Consider the following 20,957-nt stretch of genomic DNA (forward strand, 5'->3'; position numbering starts at 1 on the left):
ACTGCATCACCACCTGGTCAGGCTTAATTTTTGTTTCTTATGAAGACACCAGTCAGATTGTATTATGACCTACCTAATGGTCTCATTATTAACTTAATTACTTCTTTAACAGTTTAGTCAGTCTCGCCTGACCAGGCGGTGGCGCAGTGGATAGAGCGTCGGACTGGGATGCAGAGGACCCGGGTTCGAGACCTCGAGGTCCCCAACTTGAGTGCGGGCTCATCTGGTTTGAGCAAAAAGCTCACCAGCTTGGACCCAAGGTCGCTGGCTCCATCAAGGGGTTACTTGGTCTGCTGAAGGCCCGCGGTCAAGGCACATATGAGAAAGCAATCAGTGAATAACTAAGGTGTTGCAATATGCAATGAGAAACTGATGATTGATGCTTCTCATCTCTCCATTCCTGTCTGTCTGTCCCTGTCTATCCCTCTCTCTGACTCTGCCTCTGTAAAAAAAAAAAAAAAAAGGCTCAGTCTCCAAAAAGAGTCACATTTGGGCTAATGGGCTTCAGTGTACGAGTGTAGAAGGGACACATTGAGCATATGACAATTTTTAATTTCTTAGATATATAGCTATGAAGAGAATTGCTAAAGCATATAATAACTATATTTAATTTGGAGGGAAGCTGCCAAGTAGTTTTCCAAAGCAGCTGTACCGTTTTACATTCCTACCAGCAATGTATGAGGGTTCCAGTTTCTCCACTCTGTCGACATTTGCTAATGTCTGTTTTGATTATAACTTTCTTTGTGTGTGTGAAATGTTATCTTATAGTGCTTTTGATTTGCATTTCCCTAATGACTAATGATGTTAATCATTTTGTCATGTTTATTGACCATTATATACTTTCTTCAGAGAAATGTCTGTTCAGATCCTTTGTGAATTAAGTTCTTTTTTTACTGTTGAGGTGTAAGACTTCTTTATATTTTCTGGACAGATCTTTGTCAGATACCTGGTATGTTAATATTTTCTCCAATTCTGTGAGAGAAATTCTCCCATTTTTACTTTTTTGTTAGTGTCCTTTGACCTACAACATTTTTTAAAAAAATATTTTATTTATTGGTTTTAGAGAGAGGAAAGAGAGACATGGGAAGGTGGGGAGGAACGGGGAAGCACAAACTTGTAGTTGTTTCTTTTCACATGTGCCTTGACTTGTCAAGCTTGGGGCTTCAAACCAGCTACCTCAGCATTCCAGGTCAATGCTCTATCTACTGTGCCACCACAGGTCAGGCAACCTAAAGCATTTTAGAATTTATATTTACTTTTTCTTTGTTGTTTGTGCTCTTGATACCAGGTTTAAAAAAGCTGTTGTCTAATCCAGGATCATGAAGGTGTACACTTTTATTTCCTTCTAACAAGATTTTTTAGGATTAACTCTTAAATTTAGGTCTTTTCATCCATTTTGATGGAAAGACTATTTGTTGAAAAGACTTCTTTTCCCATTGGATGGTCTTAGCACTCCACTGCCAATAAATTGGCCAAAGATTTATGGTTTTATATCTGGATTCTCAGTTCTGTTCCTTTGATCTGTATGTCTATATTTCTTTCAATACCATACAGTTTTGATTTTTGTAGCTTTGTGGTAAATTTAAAAATTATAGAATGTGGCCCTGGCCAGTTGGGTCAGTGGTAGAGAATCGGCCTAGCGTGTGGAAGTCCCAGGTTCGATTTCTGGTCAGGGCAGACAGAGAAACCATCTGCTTCTCCACCTCCCTCCCCTTTTCTCTTTCTCTCACTCTCTCCCTCCCCCTTCCCATAGCCATGGCTCTTTCAAGCAAGTTGGCCCTGGGCACTGAGGATGGCTCCATGGCCTTGCCTCAGGCACTAAAATACTTTGGTTGCTCAGCAACAGAGCAATGGCCTCAGATAGGCAGAGCATCACCCCATAGGGGCCTTGCTGGATGGGTTCCAGTTAGGGTGCATGTGGGAGTCTGTCTCTTTACCTTCCTGCCTCTCAATAATAATTATAATAATATAATAATGATAATAATTTGTCAAATGTGAATGTTCCAAGTTTGTCTTTTTCAGTGTTAAGTCTTCCAATCTGTTAACACAGGTTGTTTTTCCATTTACTGGTATTTCTCTGTAGAATATTTTGTAGATTTTAGTGTTCAATTAATTATGCACCTCCTTGAATAAGTTTACTTCTAAGATTTAATTCTTTTGGGGGAGGTATTTTTCCAAAGCCAGAAACAGGGAGGCAGTCAGACAGACTCCCGCATGCGCCTGACCGGGATCCACCCGGCATGCCCACCAGGGGGCAATGCTCTGCCCATCTGAGGCGTTGCTCTGTTGCAACCAGAGCCTTTCTAGCGCCTGAGGTAGAGGCCATAGAGCCATCCTCAGTGCCTGGGCCATCTTTTCTCCAATGGAGCCCTGGCTGTGGGAGGGGAAGACAGAGACAGAGAGGAAGGAGAGGGGGAAGGGTGGAGAAGCAGATGGATGCTTCTCCTGTGTGCCCTGGCCAGGAATTGAACCTGGGACTCCTGCACGCCAGGCCAACACTCTACCACTGAGCCAACCAGCCAGGGCCAGATTTAATTCTTTTTGATGTTATAGTAAATGAAAAATTTTAATTTTAGGTTCAAATTATTTATTGCTAATGTATAAATATGCAACTGATTTTTATGAATTTAACATATATCCTGCAAATTTGCTGCACTCATTTATTAGCTCTAGTAGTTATTTTTGCAGATTCTTTAAAGATTCTTTAAGCTGTTCTATATATAAGATGTTATATATTTGCAAATACAATTTTTTTTTTTTTGCAAGAGAGACAAGAAGAGCAAGAGGTGAGAAGCATCCATTCTTCACAGCGGCACCTTAGTTGTTCATTCATTGCTTTCTCATATGTGCCTTTATGAGGGGGATGGCTTCAGCGAGCCAGTGACTCCTTACTCAAGCCAGTGACCTTTGGGCCTAAACCAGCAACCATGGATCATGTCTATGAGCCCACACTCAAGCTGGCAACTTTGACCTTGGGGTTTCAAACCTGGGTCCTTTGTGTCCCAGGCCTATGCTCTATCCACTGTGCCACCACCTGGTCAGGCATCACTTTTATTTCTTATTTTAGTAATTTGTGTCTTCCCTGATCAAGCTTGCTAAATGTCTGTCAATTTTGTTTATCTTGTCAAAGAACTAACTTTTGGTTTCATTGAATTTTCTATTCTTTTAGTCTTGATTTTATTTATTATTATCATCTTTATTGTTTCTTTTTATTTACCTTGTTTTTTTCTCCTAGTTTTTTTTTTTTTTTTTAGTCATTTTTTTTTCTTTTTTTTTTTTTTTTTTTTTGCATTTTTTTCTGAAGCTGGAAACAGGGAGAGACAGTCAGACAGACTCCCGCATGCGCCCGACCGGGATCCACCCGGCACGCCCACCATGGGGCGACGCTCTGCCCACCAGGGGGCGATGCTCTGCCCATCCTGGGCGTCGCCATGTTGCGACCAGAGCCACTCTAGCGCCTGGGGCAGAGGCCAAGGAGCCATCCCCGGCGCCCGGGCCATCTTTGCTCCAGTGGAGCCTTGGCTGCGGGAGGGGAAGAGAGAGACAGAGAGGAAAGCGCGGCGGAGGGGTGGAGAAGCAAATGGGCGCTTCTCCTGTGTGCCCTGGCCGGGAATCGAACCCGGGTCCTCCGCACGCTAGGCCGACGCTCTACCGCTGAGCCAACCGGCCAGGGCTTTCTCCTAGTTTTTGAAGGTGGAAGGCTAAGTGATTCATTAGAAATCATTCTTTTTTAATGTAAATGCTTATAGGTATACAGGTACCTCTGGGCACTGCTTTTGTTGTTTCCTATTAGTTTTAGTGTTTTGAGTTTTGTTCATATCAAACTATTTTCTAATTTCCCTTGTGATTTTTTTCTTCTTTGATCCATTGGTTATTTTGGTACATTGTTTAATTTGTACGTATTTGTTAAATTTTCCAAAATTCTTTGTCACTGATTTCTAATTGTATTCCACTGTGATCAGAGAGGATACTTAGTGTTATTTCAATAATTTTGTATTTTTGAGACATGTTTTGTTACCTAACATGTGGTCTGCACTGGGAATGTTTCGCGTGTACTAAAGAAGAATGTGTTTTCTGTTGTTGTTGGGGCAGGTGTTCTATACATGTTTGTTAGGTCCAGTTGCATTATAGTGTTACTTACATCTTTAATTTTCTTATTTATTTTTATCTGACTTTATTTTGCCTCTGTTTCTATTATGTTCATCATTTTATTGTGTTTATTAGATTCCACATATAAGTGAGATCATATAGTACTTGTCTTTCTCTGCCTTGCTTATTTCACTTAGCATAATAATCTCCAGGTCCATCCATCCTATTGTAAAAGTTAAGATTCCCTTCTTTTTATGGTCACATAAAAGAATTACATAATATTACATTGTGTAAGAGTACCAAAGCTTTTTTATCCATTCATCCACTGGACATTTGGGCTGTTTGCAAATCTTGGCTATTGTAAATAATGCTGAAATGAACAGGGTGAGCATATCTTCTTTTGAATTAGTGTTTTGGGATTCCTAGGGTAAATTCTCAGAAGAGCTGGGTAAAAGGCAGTTCCATTTTAATTTTTGAGGTAACTCTATCTGTTTTCCACAGTTGCTATACGAATCTGCATTCATACCAGCAGTGCACAAGGGTTTCCCCCGCCACACTTGTTTGTTGATTTGTTGATGATAGTCATTCTGGCAGTGTGAGGTGATATGTCATTGTGGTTTTAATTTATGTCTTTCTAATGGTTAGTGATAAGCATTTTTCATATGCCTCTTGACCATCTATATGTCCTCTTTGGAGAAGTGTCTATTCAAAGCCTTTGGCCATTTTTTAAATTGGATTGTCTTCCTAGTGTTGAGTTATATAAGTTTTTTTTTAATAAATTTTAGTTATTAACCCCTTGTCAGATATATTGGTGAATATGTTCTCCCATTCAGTGGGTTGTCTTTTCATTTTCTTGATGGTTTGTTTTGCTGTGCAAAAGCTTTTTAGTTTGATCTAGTCCTGTTTGGGTTTTTTTGTTGTTTCACTTGACCAAGGAGATGTATCAGCAAAAATATTTCTGTGAGAGATGTTTGATACACTATTTTCTAAGTTTTCTTCTAGGATTTTATCATTTCACAACTTACATTTAAGTCTCTTATCCATTTTGAGTTTATTCTTGTATATGGTATGAGTTGGTGGTCTAGTTTCATTGTTTTTTCATGTACCTGTTCAATTTTCCCAACACCATTTGTTGAAGAGACTGTCTTTACTCCATTATAGATTCTTGCCTCCTTTGTCAAATATTAATTGACCATAAAGGTGTGGGTTTATTTCTGGGTTATCTGTTGTGATCCATTGATCTTGCCTGTTCTTATGCCAATACCAGGCTGTTTTGATTACAGTGGCCTTGTAGTATCAGATAGTATGATACCTCCCACTTTGTTCTTTATTCTCAAGATTGCAGAGGCTTTCTAGGTGTTTTTTGGGTTCCATATTAATTTTTGGAATATTTGTTCTATATCTGTGAAGTATGCCATTGGTATTTTAGTAGGAATTGAGTTGAATCTGTAGATTGCATTAGGTAGTGTAGACATTTTAATGATGTTAATTATTCCAATCCATGAACCTGATAAATACTTCCATTTGTTTGTATCTTTCTCAGTTTCTTTTTTCAATGTCCTTTAATTTTGCAAGTATAAGTCTTTTACTTCCTTGCTTAAATTTTTTCCTATGTATATACTTTATTTGTTGTTGTTGGACTGGTAAATGTGGTTGTTTCCTTAATTTCTTTTTCTGATAGTCCATTATTGATATATAAATATGCCACTGGTTTCTGAGTATTAGTTTTGTATTCTGCTTCCCTGCCAATTTCATTTATATGGTCCTGTAATTTTTAGTGGAGACTTCAGGATTTTTTATGTACAATAATCCTATCCTTAGCAAATAGTGAGTTTTACTTCTTCCTTTCCAGTTTGAATGTTCTTTATTTCTTCTTCTTGTCTGATTGCTGTGGCAAGGACTTCTAGAACTATGTTGAATAAGAGTGGTGAAAAGGGAACACCCTTGTCTTTTTCCTAATCTGAAGGGAATTGCTTTCAGTTTTTGCCCATTGAGGATGATGTTTGTGCGTTTGTTGTATATGGCCTTTATTATGTTGAGGTACATTTCCTCTGTTCCCATTGTGCTGAGAGGTTTTTTTTTATCATAAATGATTACTGGATTTTATTAAATGCTTTTCTGCATCTATAGATATGATTTTGTTATTCTTATCCTTCAAATGTGATATATCACATTTACTAATTTGAATATTGTACCAGCCTTACATCCTTGGAATAAATCCCACTTGACCATGATGTATGATCTTTTTAATGTATTGCTGGATCTGGCTTGCTAATATTTTTTTGAGAATTTTAGCACCTATGTACATCAGGGATATTGTCTTGTAGTTTTCTTTTTTATAGTGTCTTTATCTGGTTGTTGTTGTTTTTTTTATTTTTATTTATTTTTTACAGAGACAGAGTGAGTCAGAGAGAGGGATAGACAGGAACGGAGAGAGATGAGAAGTATCAATCATTAGTTTTTCATTGCGCATTGCAACACCTTAGTTGTTCATTGATTGCTTTCTCATATGTGCCTTGACCGCGAGCCTTCAGCAGACCAAGTAACCCCTTGCTGGAGCCAGCGACCTTGGGTTCAAGCTGGTGGGCTTTTCCTCAAACCAGATGAGCCCGCACTCAAGCTGGCGACCTCAGGGTCTCGAACCCGGGTCCTCTGCATCCCAGTTCGACACTCTATCCACTGCGCCACCGCCTGGTCAGGCTTTATCTGGCTTTAAAATTCAAATACTTGCCTCGTAAAATGAGCTTCAAAGCCTTCCCTCCTCTTGAATTTTTGGGAATAGTTTGAGAACTTATAGATGTTCTTTCAGTGAAGTCATCTGGACTAGGACTTTTGTTTGTTGGCCGTTTTTTAATTACTGCTTCAGTTTTACTGGTTGTAATCGGTCTGTTTAGGTTTTCTGATTCTTCCAGATTCAGTTTTGGAAGATTGTATGTTTCTAGGAATTTATCCACTTCACCCAGTTGTCCAATTTGTTGGCATAAAGTTCTTCATAGTATCATAGTATTTTCTTAAAATCCTTTTTATTTCTTTGGTGTCTGTTGTTACTTTTCTTTCATTTCTGATTTTATTTATTTGGGTCTTTTTTTTTCTTGATGAGACTAGTTAAATGTTTGTCAATCTTGTTTATCTTTTCAAAGAACCAGCTCTTGGTTTCATTGATCTTTTGTATTTTGTATTTTTTTTAGTCTCTGTCATTTATTTCTATTCTGACCTTTATTCCTTTTAACTTCCTCTGGGCTTTGTTTTTGTTCTTTTTCTAGTTATTTTAGGTGCAGAGTTAGGTTGCTTATTGGAGATTTTTTTTTTTTTTAATGTCTTCTGGTAGATATTTTTTTTCTCTTTTTTTTTTTAGATTTTGTGTATTCATTTTTTTGAGAGAGGAGAGAGAGAGAGAGAAGAGGGGGAGGAGCAGAAAGCATCAACTCTCATATGTGCCTTGACCAGGCAAGCCTGGGGTTTAATTTTTTTTAATTTTTAATTTTTTTTTTTTTACAGAGACAGAGAGTGAGTCAGAGAGAGGGATAGACAGAGACGGAGAGATGAGAAGCATCAATCATTAGTTTCATTGTGTGCAACACCTTAGTTGTTCATTGATTGCTTTTTCATATGTGTCTTGACCGCGGGGCTTCAGCAGACCTAGTAACCCTTGCTGGAGCCAGTGACCTTGGGCTCAAGCTGGTGGAATTTTGCTCAAACCAGATGAGCTCGCGCTCAAACCGGCGACCTCGGGGTCTCGAACTTGGGTCCTCTGCATCCCAGTCTGACGCTCTATCCACTGTGCCACCGCCTGGTCAGGCCATGTGTCTCATGGATTTTAGGTTGTTGTATGTTCATTTTCATTTGTTTCAAGAAAATTTTTTTTATTTCTTTCTGATCTCATTGTTAACCCATTCATGTTTAATAACATGCTATTTAGCTTCCAAGTGTTTGGATGTTTTTCAGTTGCAGCTGATTTTTAGTTTTATGCCATTGTGGTCAGAGAAGATGCTTGATATGATTTCAGTCTTTTAAATTTATTGAGATTTATTTTGTGCCCTAACATGTGGTCTGTCCTAGAAAATGTACCACATGCACTTAAAAAGAATGTATAGTCTGCCGCTTTGGGGTGAAATGCTCTGAAGATATTAGTTAAATCCAGTTGATCTACTGTGTCATTTATGGTCACTTTTTCTTGTTGATTTTGTCTGGAAGATCTATTCATTGATATCAGTAGGATGTTAAAATCCCCTACTATGACTGTTGCCGTTGATCTCTCCCAATATGTCCATCAAAATCTGCTTTGTATATTTAGGTGATTGTACATTGGGTGCATAAATGTCTACAGTGTATATCCATGTGTTCGACTGCTGCCTAAAATCACTATGTCATGTCCCTCTTTGTCTTTTACTATAGCCTTTCATTTAAAGACTATTTTGTCAGACATAAATATTGCTACCCCTGCTTTTCTTTTGTCCCTTCACTTTCAGTCAATACTGAAATAGATATTGTGTATCTTTTGTTTTGATGTGTGTCTCTTGTATACAGCATGTATATAGGTCATGTTTTCTTGTCTGTTCAGCTATCCTGTGTCTTTTGATTGGAGTATTTTATCCATTTACATTTAAGGTTATTGATCTATACTTATTTATTACTATTCTATTTTTTTAAACCTATACTACTCTTTCTTTTTTCATATCCTCTTCTTATAGCAGGCCTTTTGACATTTCTTGTAATACTGTTTTGTGGGCAATTAACTCCTTTAGCCTATTTTGTCTGTAAAGCTTTTTATTTCTTCTTCCATTTTAAATGATAGCCTTGCTGGATAGAATAGTCTTGGTTGAAGTTCCTTGCTTTTCAACACTTTGAATATTTTCTGCCAGTCCCTTCAGACCTGAAGAGTTTCTTTTGAGATATCACTTGACAGCCTAATGGGGCTCCTTTATGGGTAATTAGTTACTTTTCTCTTGCAGCTTTTAGGATTCTCTCTGTCTTTAATCTTTGACATTTTAATTATGATGTTTTTGTTGTGAGCCTCTTAGGTTTGGTTCATCTTGCTTGGGACTCTGTGCTTCCTGAACTTATGTGAATTTTTCCTTCACCAGGTTAGGAAGTTTTCAGCTATTATTTCTTCAAACTGGTTCTATATACCTTGTTGTTGTTTTATCTTTATTTTATTGATTTTAAAGAGTAGGAGAGGAGAGCAGGAAAGATACAGGAACATCTGCTCCCCGTATGTGTCCTGACCAGGGATTAAACTGGCAACCTTTGCACTTTAGGACAACGATCTAACCAACTGAGTTATTCGTTCAGGGCTCTGTCCATTGTTTTCTCTTTTCTCCTTCAGGTACCCCTGTGATTCAGATGTTCTTTTGCTTGATGTTGTCTCAGAGATCTCTTAGACTTCCCTCAGCTTTCTTAATTCTCTTTTCGCCGCTTTGCTTGGGTGCTTACTATTATTTTGTCCTCTAAATTCCTGAGGAAGTCCGAAGTCCTCTGCTTCACCTAGCCTGCTGCTGATTCCTTCTGTTATATTCTTCACTTCAGACATTGAATTCGTCATTTCTGACTGGTTCTTTTTTATGGTTTCTGTTTCTTTTTTAATATTTACTATCTCTTGAAATTCTCATTGAGACCATCTATTCTTACCCTTAGATCCTTGAGCATACTTATAACCATTGTTTTAAACTCTGCATGTGATAGTTTGGTTGCTTCTATTTCATTTACCTCTCTTTCTGGGGGATTTCTCTTGTTTCATTTGGAGCATACTGCTTTGTCTGCCCATTTTATCTGTGTATTAGGTAGCTCTTCTCTGACTCCTAAACTTGTGATGTTTTTATGATAAAGATATCTTGTTGGGCTCAGTGGTACAGACCTCCAGGTCACCTGAGCTCCTTGCTCTCAGAAAGTTTCTTGTAGGATATATGCACCCTCCTGTTGTATATGAGTCTTGAATGCTGTTGGCCCTTGTGTGGGTGGAGTTAACCCTTCAGGCTGCTGGCTCTAGGGGTTGATCACTATGTATGTATGGTCTAGCCTTGATCACTATGTATGAGACACTGAAGTGGCTGTCCCATGGGGCGGAGTTATTCTCAGTAGGGTCTGGTGCTTGCTGGACTTCCCCTCTGAATGTGCCACATGTGTACCTAGCTGGGTCTAGCACTGGTGTGATCTGAAACCCACTACTGGTTGTGTATTTTGTCGGTACAGTTAGGTGTGGTTTAGTTATGGGTTGATGTCAGATAATTTGTAACCATCTGTGGGCTACCTGTTCAGAGGTACCACTCTCATATTTATCTGATTTTTTATGCCCATTATTGAGTTGGAGTGTTCAACTCTCCAGCTATTATTGCTGAATTCTTTTTATTCTGATAGGTTTTGTCTCATATTTTAGTGTTTGAATTCTAGTTAAATATGTTTATAATGCTATAATTTTATGTTCTATTGACCTTTTCAACATTATAGAATATCCTTTGTCTCTTAAAAAATTTTTTTGTTCAAGTCTACTTTGATTGATGTTAGTTTACCAGTGGTTGGCAAACTCAGTCAACAGAGCCAAATATCAACAGTACAACGATTGAAATTTCTTTTGAGAGCCAAATTTTTTAAACTTAAACTATATAGGTAGGTACATTCCTTATCGAGGTAGCGCCCGCACATGGTATTTTGTGGAAGAGCCACACTCAAGGGGCCAAAGAGCCGCATGTGGCTCATAAAACCGCAGTTTGCCGACCAAGGGTTTAGCCAAAACAACTTTGTTTTGGTTATAGTTCCCATGGATTATTTTTTCTTTTATTTTCAACCTAAAATTTTTTCTGGTATGGACAGTATATATTTGGATTATGTTTTTAAAATTTGTTCTGCTAATACCTACCATTTATATTTAACACTAATACTGAAAAAGAATGACTTATTTCTGCCTTTTTGCTTTTTTCTACATAACTTTTGTCTTTTTTGTTCTTCAGTTTTTCCATTATTGCCTTGTTTTGTTTTCAGTAGATATGTTCAAGTGTATTGTTTTAAATCTTTTTTTTCTTTACTTTATAAAGTTTTTTTCTTAGTGGTTGCCTTGAGGATTTCACTTAAAATCTTATTTTTTAACAATCTAGTTAGAATTCATTCTAACTTAATTTTAATACTACATAAAACCTTGCTTTTATATAGCTCTGCTTCTCTATTGGCTGTTATGATCACAAATCACAACTTTGTGATTAATCAACATAGAGTTATTTTAATGCTTTATTTTTTATTTTTTCAATTATTGTATTTTTTTTTTTTTTTTTTTTTTACAGAAACAGAGAGGGATAGACAGGAACGGAGAGATGAGAGGCATCAATCATTAGTTTCTCATTGTGCATTGCGACACCTTAGTTGTTCATTGATTGCCCTCTCATATGTGCCTTGACTGCGGGCCTTCAGCAGACCAAGCAACCCCTCGCTGGAGCCAGCGACCTTGTGTCCTAGCTGGTGAGCTTTGCTCAAACCAGATGAGCCCGTGCTCAAGCTGGCAACCTCGGGGTCTCGAACCTGGGTCCTTCCACATCCCAGTCCGACGCTCTATTCACGGCACCACTGCCTGGTCAGGCTAATGCTTTATTTTTATTTTAATTTTTTTTTTTTTTTTTTTTTTTTTTTACAGAGACAGAGAGAGAGTTAGACAGGAACAGAGAGAGATGAGAAGTATCAGTTTTTTGTTGCGACACCTTAGCTGTTAATTGATTGCTTTCTTATGTGTCTTGACCGTGGGCCTTCAGCAGACCGAGTAACTCTTGCTCAAGCCAGTGACCTTGGGTCCAAGACTGTGTGCTTTGCTCAAATCAGATGAGCCTGTGTTCAAGCTGGCGACCTTTGGGTCTCGAACCTGGGTCCTTCCTCATCCCAGTCCGGCGCTCTATCCACTGTGCCACCGTCTGGTCAGGCTCTTCCTTATGTTTTAATAATCTTACTTTTTCTCTATATTTTTATTCTCTGTTTGTTTCTTTCAGTTGTGTGTTTCTTTTGTTGTTTTTTTGTTATGAAGGGTTTTTTGTTTTGTTTTGTTTTGATAAAATACTTCTTTATATTGTTGCTGAGAGTTCACATAGGCTCACGCCCTGGTAATGGAGCTGCATCCTGTTGGTCTGAGTGGAGCACACACCAACAGGGAGAGGAAAATCCCTGGAAGGAATTAGGCTCTTGATTGGCACTGCTTCTATTGTACTATAGAGCTGCATCTCAAAGTTTTATCCCAGTAGTATCACTGACCTGAAATTACAGTTTTTATTTAGAGCACTCTCTACCCACATATCTGGCTTAACCTTATTTTTATTGCCTTAGGTTACTGTATCAACAACTGATAGAAGAAACAATAAACTGATTTTCAAAGTGAATTTGGTAGAAATGGATGAGAAGATCTTGGTTGACTTCCGTCTCTCTAAGGTATGTAGAACACATTTAAAAAAATTTTTTTTTGTTTTGCTTAAAACGTATTTTTATGTGTTCATTGTACAAATTTTTTTTTTTTTTTAAACTCTTATTTCCATATTGCTTCTTTTTTTTTTTTTATTACAGAGACAGAGTCAGAGAGAGGGATAGACAGGGAAAGACAGACAGGAACGGAGAGATGAGAAGCATCAATCATTAGTTTTTCATTGTGCGTTGCGACACCTTAGTTGTTCATTGATTGCTTTCCCATATGTGCCTTGACCGCGGGCCTTCAGCAGATTGAGTAACCCCTTGCTGGAGCCGGTGATCTTGGGTCCAAGCTGGTGAGCTTTTGCTCAAATCAGATGAGCCTGCGCTCAAGCTGGCGACCTCGGGGTCTCAAACCTGGGTCCTTCCATATCGCAGTCCAACGCTCTACCCACTGCGCCACAGCCTGGTCAGGCCATTGTACAAATTTTTAAAATATAAAAATATATAAAGAATAAAATGAAAATTAAGATTAATCTTATCCATAGAGAACATAGGTTTATTTTGGATATATGTTCATTATAGTAGTCTTCCTTCTATGGAGATAACTCTTATGTGGAGATTATATTTAAATGGTATCATATGTACATGGCATTTGTAAATATATGGTAACTTGCATTTTTGTTTAATATTTTGAACATCTGTTCTTGTCATCTAGTCTTCTAAAACATTATTTATTCAAATTACATTTTTTTTTTTTTTTTGTATTTTTTTGAAGCTGGAAACGGGGAGAGACAGTCAGACTCCCGCATGCGGCCGACCGGGATCCACCCGGCACGCCCACCAGGGGGCGATGCTCTGCCCCTCCTGGGCGTTGCTCTGTTGCGACCAGAGCCACTCTAGTGCCTGGGGCAGAGGCCAAGGAGCCATCCCCAGCGCCCGGGCCATCTTTGCTCCAATGGAGCCTTGGCTGCGGGAGGGGAAGAGAGAGACAGAGAGGAAGGAGAGGGGGAGGGGTGGAAAAGCAAATGGGCGCTTCTCCTGTGTGCCCTGGCCGGGAATCAAACCCGGGACTTCTGCACGCCAGGCCGACGCTCTACCACTGAGCCAACCGGCCAGGGCCAAATTACATTTTCTTTATAAATGTTTTTGGGTTTTGTAGAAACTATTAGTAATGAATAAGAAAATAAAAGTAGTCCTAAATTACTTTTATGCTTAATTACTCTTACCTAAAATATTACCCTTAATAATTTGAAGCATTCCAAACTTTCTTATTGAATTTATATTTTTATTATAAAAATTATGATTTGTCAAAAATATTCACACATTAAATGAACCTTTATCTGTTGCAAGTAATTCTATGATTAGTACTCATATACATAGAATTTTGTTCACATTCCTGATTATTTATTTAGAAGTTATTGGTGCTGAGGTTATATATAGTTTTAAAGCTCTTGGCATACAAGACAAAAATAGTATTATCTTCTCTCTTTCCTGAGAGATTGTATGTAGCTCTAAAGGAATTCGGAGGAGGGGGTCACATTCTTTATATTGGAGATATGTTGCTATACTGTTGTCCGGATTCTTGGTATGGAATTATATTATTAAGATTCTAATGTAATAAAATTTTTCTTATAACTGAATCACTGGCTTTGTTGCCATAGTATTTGGGCAAGGATTCACTGTAGATGCTTAGCTTATTTTTAGTTTATGAACCTCCAATGGTTATGGAAAACAATGACTGAGATCCAGAGATACCAATGCTTGAAACAGACAGGATGTGCTTATATCTGCTCTGAGCGCTCAGTGTGGTATGAATAGTGATGGGCCTGAAATCAAGTCAGAATTAAGAGGACCTGAAGGGAATTGTAGATGTTTGTCTCTATGTACCACTACAGAGAGTTTGATAATTTTTTTTTACATTATTTTTGGATATTACTTCTAATATAGGGTGATGGATTGGAATTCAAGAGACACTTCCTGAAGATTAAAGGGAAGCTGAGTGATGTTGTGAGCAGCCAGAAGGTTTGGCTTCCTGCCACATGATAGATCCATTGGCTTTGGAATTCCGGGTGAATATAGTGCTGCTATGTTGACATTATTCTTCCTAGAGAAGATTATTTTTATCTGCAAACTGCAAACAGTAGTCCCTAAAGATTTGTCCTCCCCTTAGTCAACGTTTCGCCAATTTTTTTGAATGTTCTGCATAAAAATAATACCTATATTTTAATTGTAAATAAAACTTTGGGGAAGGGATGGATAGGATTTGTTTTATATTTTTTTATTTCTGTTTGGTGTCTAAATTTGAGATCCACCTGGTGGCAACCAAGTTTTGAGGATATATGAGTTTACTTGCTTTTGTACCATTATAATTAAAGATGATACTCTTGTCCCTTTTTTCCAAAACATTTGGTTTTATCCAAAAAGCACATACTGTTTCCACACTGATTGAAGTACGCAGATTAATTGTAAAAAATAAATCCTTGTGGCTTTTGGACACTAGATTTATCAGACTATGAAGTCATCTTCAAAAAAATGTATCCCCAAGATTTGTACTTATTTTTAAAAAGACCTGACCAGGTACCTTAAACCTATTATTGAATTATAATTATTAATTGAAATGCAAGTTTATATTTTTTTTTCCACTGTACTAATAAAATATAAAATACTGGTTGGTCTTTCAAGTAGAAGTTGAGCATAAATTCTAGTGTTTAATTGCCTTTGCTCTAAAATTAGTGTTGCACATTATAAATATTTTTCTATACTTTTCTTTCACAGCAATATTTTAATTCTTAATTACAGAAATAAATTCTATTTTGAAAATAAATAGCTAACTCTGTGAGCTTATTGTTGACTAAGCTTCTGGTGGTAAAGAATAAAAGAGGAGGGAGAAGTAAGAAAGCTGTAATAAAAATAGACTGATTCCTGATTCTTTTAGTTTTCCTAAGACTGTTCTAATAAAATTTAAATTGACTTTAATATATTAGGTTGGGACCCTATATTTCTATTTCTTAATGATTTATAAAAATCAATCAATTATCTTAATCTGAAGCTGAGGACATATGAATTTTATAGTTAAAGTTTATCATATATTAGTATATATATACTGGTAAGTTGTGCTACTGCAATATATTCATAGGAGGAATAAATCTGAATTGATAGGTGGCTCCTAAGAATTGAGCCAGTAAATTCTCAAATATGAAGAAATTTTGTATTTGAAGATTGTCAGCCATAGTTATGTCTGGCTTTGACCTCTCCCCTGAGCTCTAGACTTTTTGTAGCTACAGCTATCTAACATTTCCCCTAGACCCCTGATCGGCAGACCTCGGCTTGCGAGCCACATGCGGCTCTTTGGCCCCTTGAGTATGGCTCTTCCACAAAATATCACTTGCGGGCGCTACCTCGATAAGGAATGTACCTATATAGTTTATGTTTAAAAAATTTGGCTCTCAAAAGAAATTTCAATTGTTGTACTGTTGATATTTGGCTCTGTTGACTAGTGAGTTTGCCGACCACTGTGCTAGACTAATAGTCATCTCAAGACCCAAAACTTTTTTTTTTTTTTTGTATTTTTCTGAAGCTGTAAACAGGGAGAGACAGACAGACTCCCGCATGCGCCCGACCGGGATCCACCTGGCCCGCCCACCAGGGGCGATGCTCTGCCCACCAGGGGGGGATGCTCTGCCCCTCCGGGGCGTTGCTCTGCCGTGACCAGAGCCACTCCAGCGCCTGGGGCAGAGGCCAAGGAGCCATCCCCAGCGCCTGGGCCATCTTTGCTCCAATGGAGCCTTGGCTGTGGGAGGGGAAGAGAGAGAGAGGAAGTGGGGGGTGGAGAAGCAAATGGGCGCTTCTCCTATGTGCCCTGGCCGGGAATCGAACCCGGGTCCCCTGCACGCCAGGCCGACGCTCTACCGCTGAGCCAACCGGCCAGGGCCAAGAAATCATTCTTAATGTGATTTTCATATTCTGTGCTAAATTCAGCAAATCCTTTTCAATTCAACTAATATATCTAAAATATATCCCACTTTACACACCTCTACTAGTACCTCTCAAGTTGAAGGCACTGTTATATTTTCATATTACTATCCTTCAACTTCAGAAAAATAGAGTGATCCTTCTAAACTGTGAATCTTGTATTCCTCCCCTGCTCTTCAGCTCTCATGGCTTTTCATCACACTTCCATCAAAATTTGAAAATTTCTCTGATCTACATGGCTTTATGGAATCTGTCCTTTAGCGACCTCTTTGACCTTGTCTGCCACCCTCCTATTTGGTTATTCTGCTATAGCCATGTTGCTTTGGCTGTTCTGTTCACAACATAAGCACATTCTCACCTCAAGGTCTTTTTTTATGCTGTACCATTTACCCAAGGTACTTTAATTCCTAATGTTTCTGTGGCTTGTGCTTCACTCTACATCTTTACTTAAATGTTACCTCCTCTGCAAAGACTTTCCCTGATTTATCTAAGGCAGGGGTCCCCAAACTTTACACAGGGGGCCAGTTCACTGTCCCTCAGACCATTGGAGGGCCAGACTAGAAAAAACTATGAACAAATCCCTATGTACACTGCACAGATCTTATTTTAAAGTAAAAAAAACAAAACAGGAACAAATACAATATTTAAAATAAAGAACAAGTAAATTTAAATTAACCAACTGACCAGTATTTCAATGGGAACTATGCTCCTCTCACTGACCACCAATGAAAGAGGTGCCCCTTCAGGAAGTGCGGCGGGGGCCGGATAAATGGCCTCAGGGGGCCACATGTGGTCTGCGGGCCGTAGTTTGGGGACCCCTGATCTAAGGTATTACTCCACCCCTGTTACTCTTTTTTTTTAATCATAACATATCTGACATTGTAGGATAGTTTTATTTACCTATTAAGTGTCTTTCCCTATGGGAATATGTAATATATAATCTTGAGGTCAGGGACCTATCTGTCTCTTTATCCCTAGTACCTAGAACAATGCCTGCTACATTATACCATGCAATAAATAGTTGTTTAAGAATAATAAACACTCATTTAATCTGAACTACCCTCAAAATATATCTGGAAGCTGAATACTTTTTTTTTATTGCTACCAATGCAGTTTAGCCTCCTTCATCTTTCCTTCCCTGGGTTTCTTAATAAAAACGAATATCTCCTGCCTGACCAATGGTGTAGTAGATAGAGCAGGGGTTGGGAACCTTTTTGGCTGAGAGAGCCATGAATGCCACATATTAAAAAAAAAATTTTTAAGTTTATTTTTTTAATTTTTTTCTTTACAGAGACAGAGAGAGTCAGAGAGAGGGATAGACAGACAGGAACAGAGAGATGAGAAGCATCAATCAGCAGTTTTTTGTTGCGACAACTTAGTTGTTCATTGATTGCTTTCTCATATGTGCCTTGACCGCGGGCCTTCAGCAGACCGAGTAACCCCTTGCTCGAGCCAGTGACCTTGGGTCTAAGCTGGTGAGCATTTTTTATTTTGCTCAAGCCAGATGAGCCTGCGCTCAAGCTAGCAACCTCAGGGTCTCAAACCCAGGTCCTTGGCATCCCAGTCCAACGCTCTATCCACTGCACCACCGCCTGGTCAGGCAAATGCCACATATTTTAAAATGTAATTCCGTGAGAGCTATACAATGACCCATGTACGTTCTGCATTATCCAATAAAAATTTTGGTGTTGTCCCAGAGGACTGCTGTGATTGGTTCCAGCCACCTGCAACCATGAACATGAGCGGTAGGAAATGAATGCATTGTAATACATGAGAATGTTTTATATTTTTAACATTTTTTCTATTAAAGATTTGTCTGCAGCCAGATGCAGCCATCAAAAGAGCCACATCTGGCTTGTGAGCCATAGGTTTCCGACCCTTGGGATAGAGCTTTGAACTGGGATGCTAAGGTCCCAGGTTCGAAATCCTGAAGTTGCCAGCTTGAGCACAGGCTCACTAGCTTAAGCACAGGGTTGCTGGCTTGAGTGTGGGATCATCAACATGATCCCATGGTCACTGGCTCGGCTGGAGACTCTCATTAAGGCACATATAAGAAGCAATCAATGAGTAACTAAAGTGCTACAAGTACGTGTTGATGCTTCTCATATCCCCCCCCCCCAAAAAAAAAAAGGAGTATAGCCTGACCTGTGGTGATGCAGTGGATAAAGCATTGATTTGGAATGCTAAGGTTGCCGGTTTAAAACCCTGGGCTTGCCTGGTCAAGGCACATATGGGAATTGATACTTTTTGCTTCTCCCCCCTTTCTCCCTCTTTCTCTTCTCTCTAAAGTGAATAAACAAAATCTTTAAAAAAAATGAGTGTCTCCCACATCCTCTTGCCAGTTCCCATTCTGACCTCCAAGCAGTCTTTTCATTACATAGGTCTTAAGTTATTTTTTTTAAGTAAATCATACTGTAACACTCCTTTGCTTAAAAATTTCCAGTGCCTTCCCATTATATCAAGAATGGAATCTAAATTCTTTCCTCTGACTGACCTGGCCCAGCATGAGTCACCTGCCGTTCTTTTTCACTGTACTACAGGCAGAGTAGCCTCCATTCTATTTATTGAGTGAGCCAAGGCTTGATTATTCTCTCTTGGCTTTGAATTTTACAGCTTCTGCAGGGAACCCCATCTAGTAGTTTGCATGACTGATAACAGCATTCACCTCTCAGCCAAATGTTTCTACTTCCCCCAATCACTATCACATTATTCTCTTTATAGAACTGATTTCTATCTGATATTATTTGGTTTATTGTCTGTTTCACCCACCAAAATGCAAGCTTAGACTTTACCATTCTTTTTCATCCCTGTATATCCTGTATATAGAGCAGTACCTGAAATACATTAGGTACTAAATAAATATACTTTGGATAAATGAATCAATGTTGAGTAAATGATTAATTAAATATCAGATGGGGAAAATGCCATAGACTATTATAAGAGGAAGATGAATAGATGGATATAGTAAATAAGCCTTATCAGCTATTGGAATTTGTGTAGAATGGTGGCAAAGTCCAACACAGATTTGGACAGATTAACTGATATTTATAATTATGTGGACATTGGCAATTGCCTCTGTAAAGAGGCTGATACTACTACTCTTAAGAGTTGTTTATAATCTTAAATATGTTAATGTATATGAAGAGTATAGTATATTGTGTCACACAAAAGGCATTCGGTAAACATAGCTGCCATAATTTTTCTACAGTGTTCATTATGCTATTGAGAGAAGTTATTTGCTTCCATTATTAAAAGTATCTGCTAATCAGTGAATATTTGTGAAGTTTAGAAATGGGGGTAGAAAAATTTATAGCAGCTAAAATTTTGATGAAAGATCAACTTACGCTGTGTGTATGTGTGTAGTATAGTGTGTGTGAGTGTTGAGATAAATATAAACACACAAAATATGTACAGTTTAACAAGCAATTGTAAAGGCAGCATCTGGTTAACCACAATTCAATTGAGGAAAGATTATTACCAGACCCGCAGAAGGCTACCTGTACATGTATCCCCTTCCAACTACAACCTGCATATTTCAAGAAGTAATCACAAAATCTATTTTTGTAATACTTTCCTTGGTTTTCTTAACTATTTATGCATCATTAAATAGTATAATTTAGCCTGAATGGTGATGGTGCAGTAGATAAAGTGTTGACCTGCAATGCTGAGGTTGCTGGTTCAAAACCCTGGGCTTACCCAGTCAAGGCAAATACATGAAGCAACTATGAGCTGATGCTTCCCACTCCTCTACTCCCCCCTTCTTTCTCCTCTCTAAAATGCAATAAATAATTTTTTTTTTTTGAGAAAGAGGCAGGGAGAGAGCGAATGGGAACATTGAGCTGCTTCTGTATGTGCCCTGACCAGGGAATCGAACTGGCAACCTCCATGCTCTGGGACAACACTCCAAACAACTGAGCTATCTGGCCAGGGCACAAATCTTTTAAAAAGTTATAATTTAAGTTTTGCATGTTTTTGAACTTTATATAAATTAAATTATGCATTATGTATTTTTGTTTTTTTTTAAATATTCACACTATTGCATATATCTAACTCATTGATTTTAATTACTATCTAGAATGCCATTTATGAACCTACTGCCAATTATTCATTTACTGCTAATGGATATTGGGATTGTTTACAGATTGATGCTGTTAATAGTACTGCTCAGAACATTCTTGTACATGTCTGAAGTTCTCTAGGCCGTTCTCTATGAAAAGTCTAGGACATATATCTAGGAGTAGGATTGCTGAGTTTTAGCATCTGAATCTTTAACTTTTATAGAATGATGTCAAACTTGTTTCTGAAGTGCTACCAATTTATACTACCATTGTAAAGAGTATGCAATTACTGCAAAAATAATTTGGGATGATTTACTAAAGTATAAGAATTTTCATAGAATATGTGTGTCTAGCATTTCAAATTTTTGCCTATATATAGTTTAATATTTTGCCAACTTGGTGGTGTGTAACATCTGTATAGTTACCTAAGTTTAAATGAGGTTGAGTGTCTTATGATGTGCCTGT

At 38.2% G+C, this 20,957-nt stretch overlaps 1 protein-coding gene across 3 annotated transcripts in view; it reads left to right on the top strand.

The window, feature by feature from the left end:
• CHEK1 (checkpoint kinase 1) overlaps window positions 1–15,898 on the top strand; it is a 46,367-nt gene extending 30,469 nt beyond the window's left edge. For 2 of the 3 annotated variants that reach the window (XM_066259643.1, XM_066259641.1), the window contains 2 exons: window positions 12,385–12,486; window positions 14,410–15,894. In XM_066259643.1, the coding sequence (XP_066115740.1) occupies window positions 12,385–12,486; window positions 14,410–14,505 (198 nt within the window). In that variant the 3' untranslated portion in view covers window positions 14,506–15,894. Of the gene's footprint in view, window positions 1–12,384; window positions 12,487–14,409 lie in introns of all 3 variants that reach the window. The other variant, XM_066259644.1, reaches the window with a different exon arrangement.
• The last annotated feature ends 5,059 nt before the right edge of the window (window positions 15,899–20,957 follow it).

This window comes from Saccopteryx bilineata, chromosome 2 (assembly GCF_036850765.1).
Source record: "Saccopteryx bilineata isolate mSacBil1 chromosome 2, mSacBil1_pri_phased_curated, whole genome shotgun sequence".
Taxonomy (NCBI): domain Eukaryota; kingdom Metazoa; phylum Chordata; class Mammalia; order Chiroptera; family Emballonuridae; genus Saccopteryx; species Saccopteryx bilineata.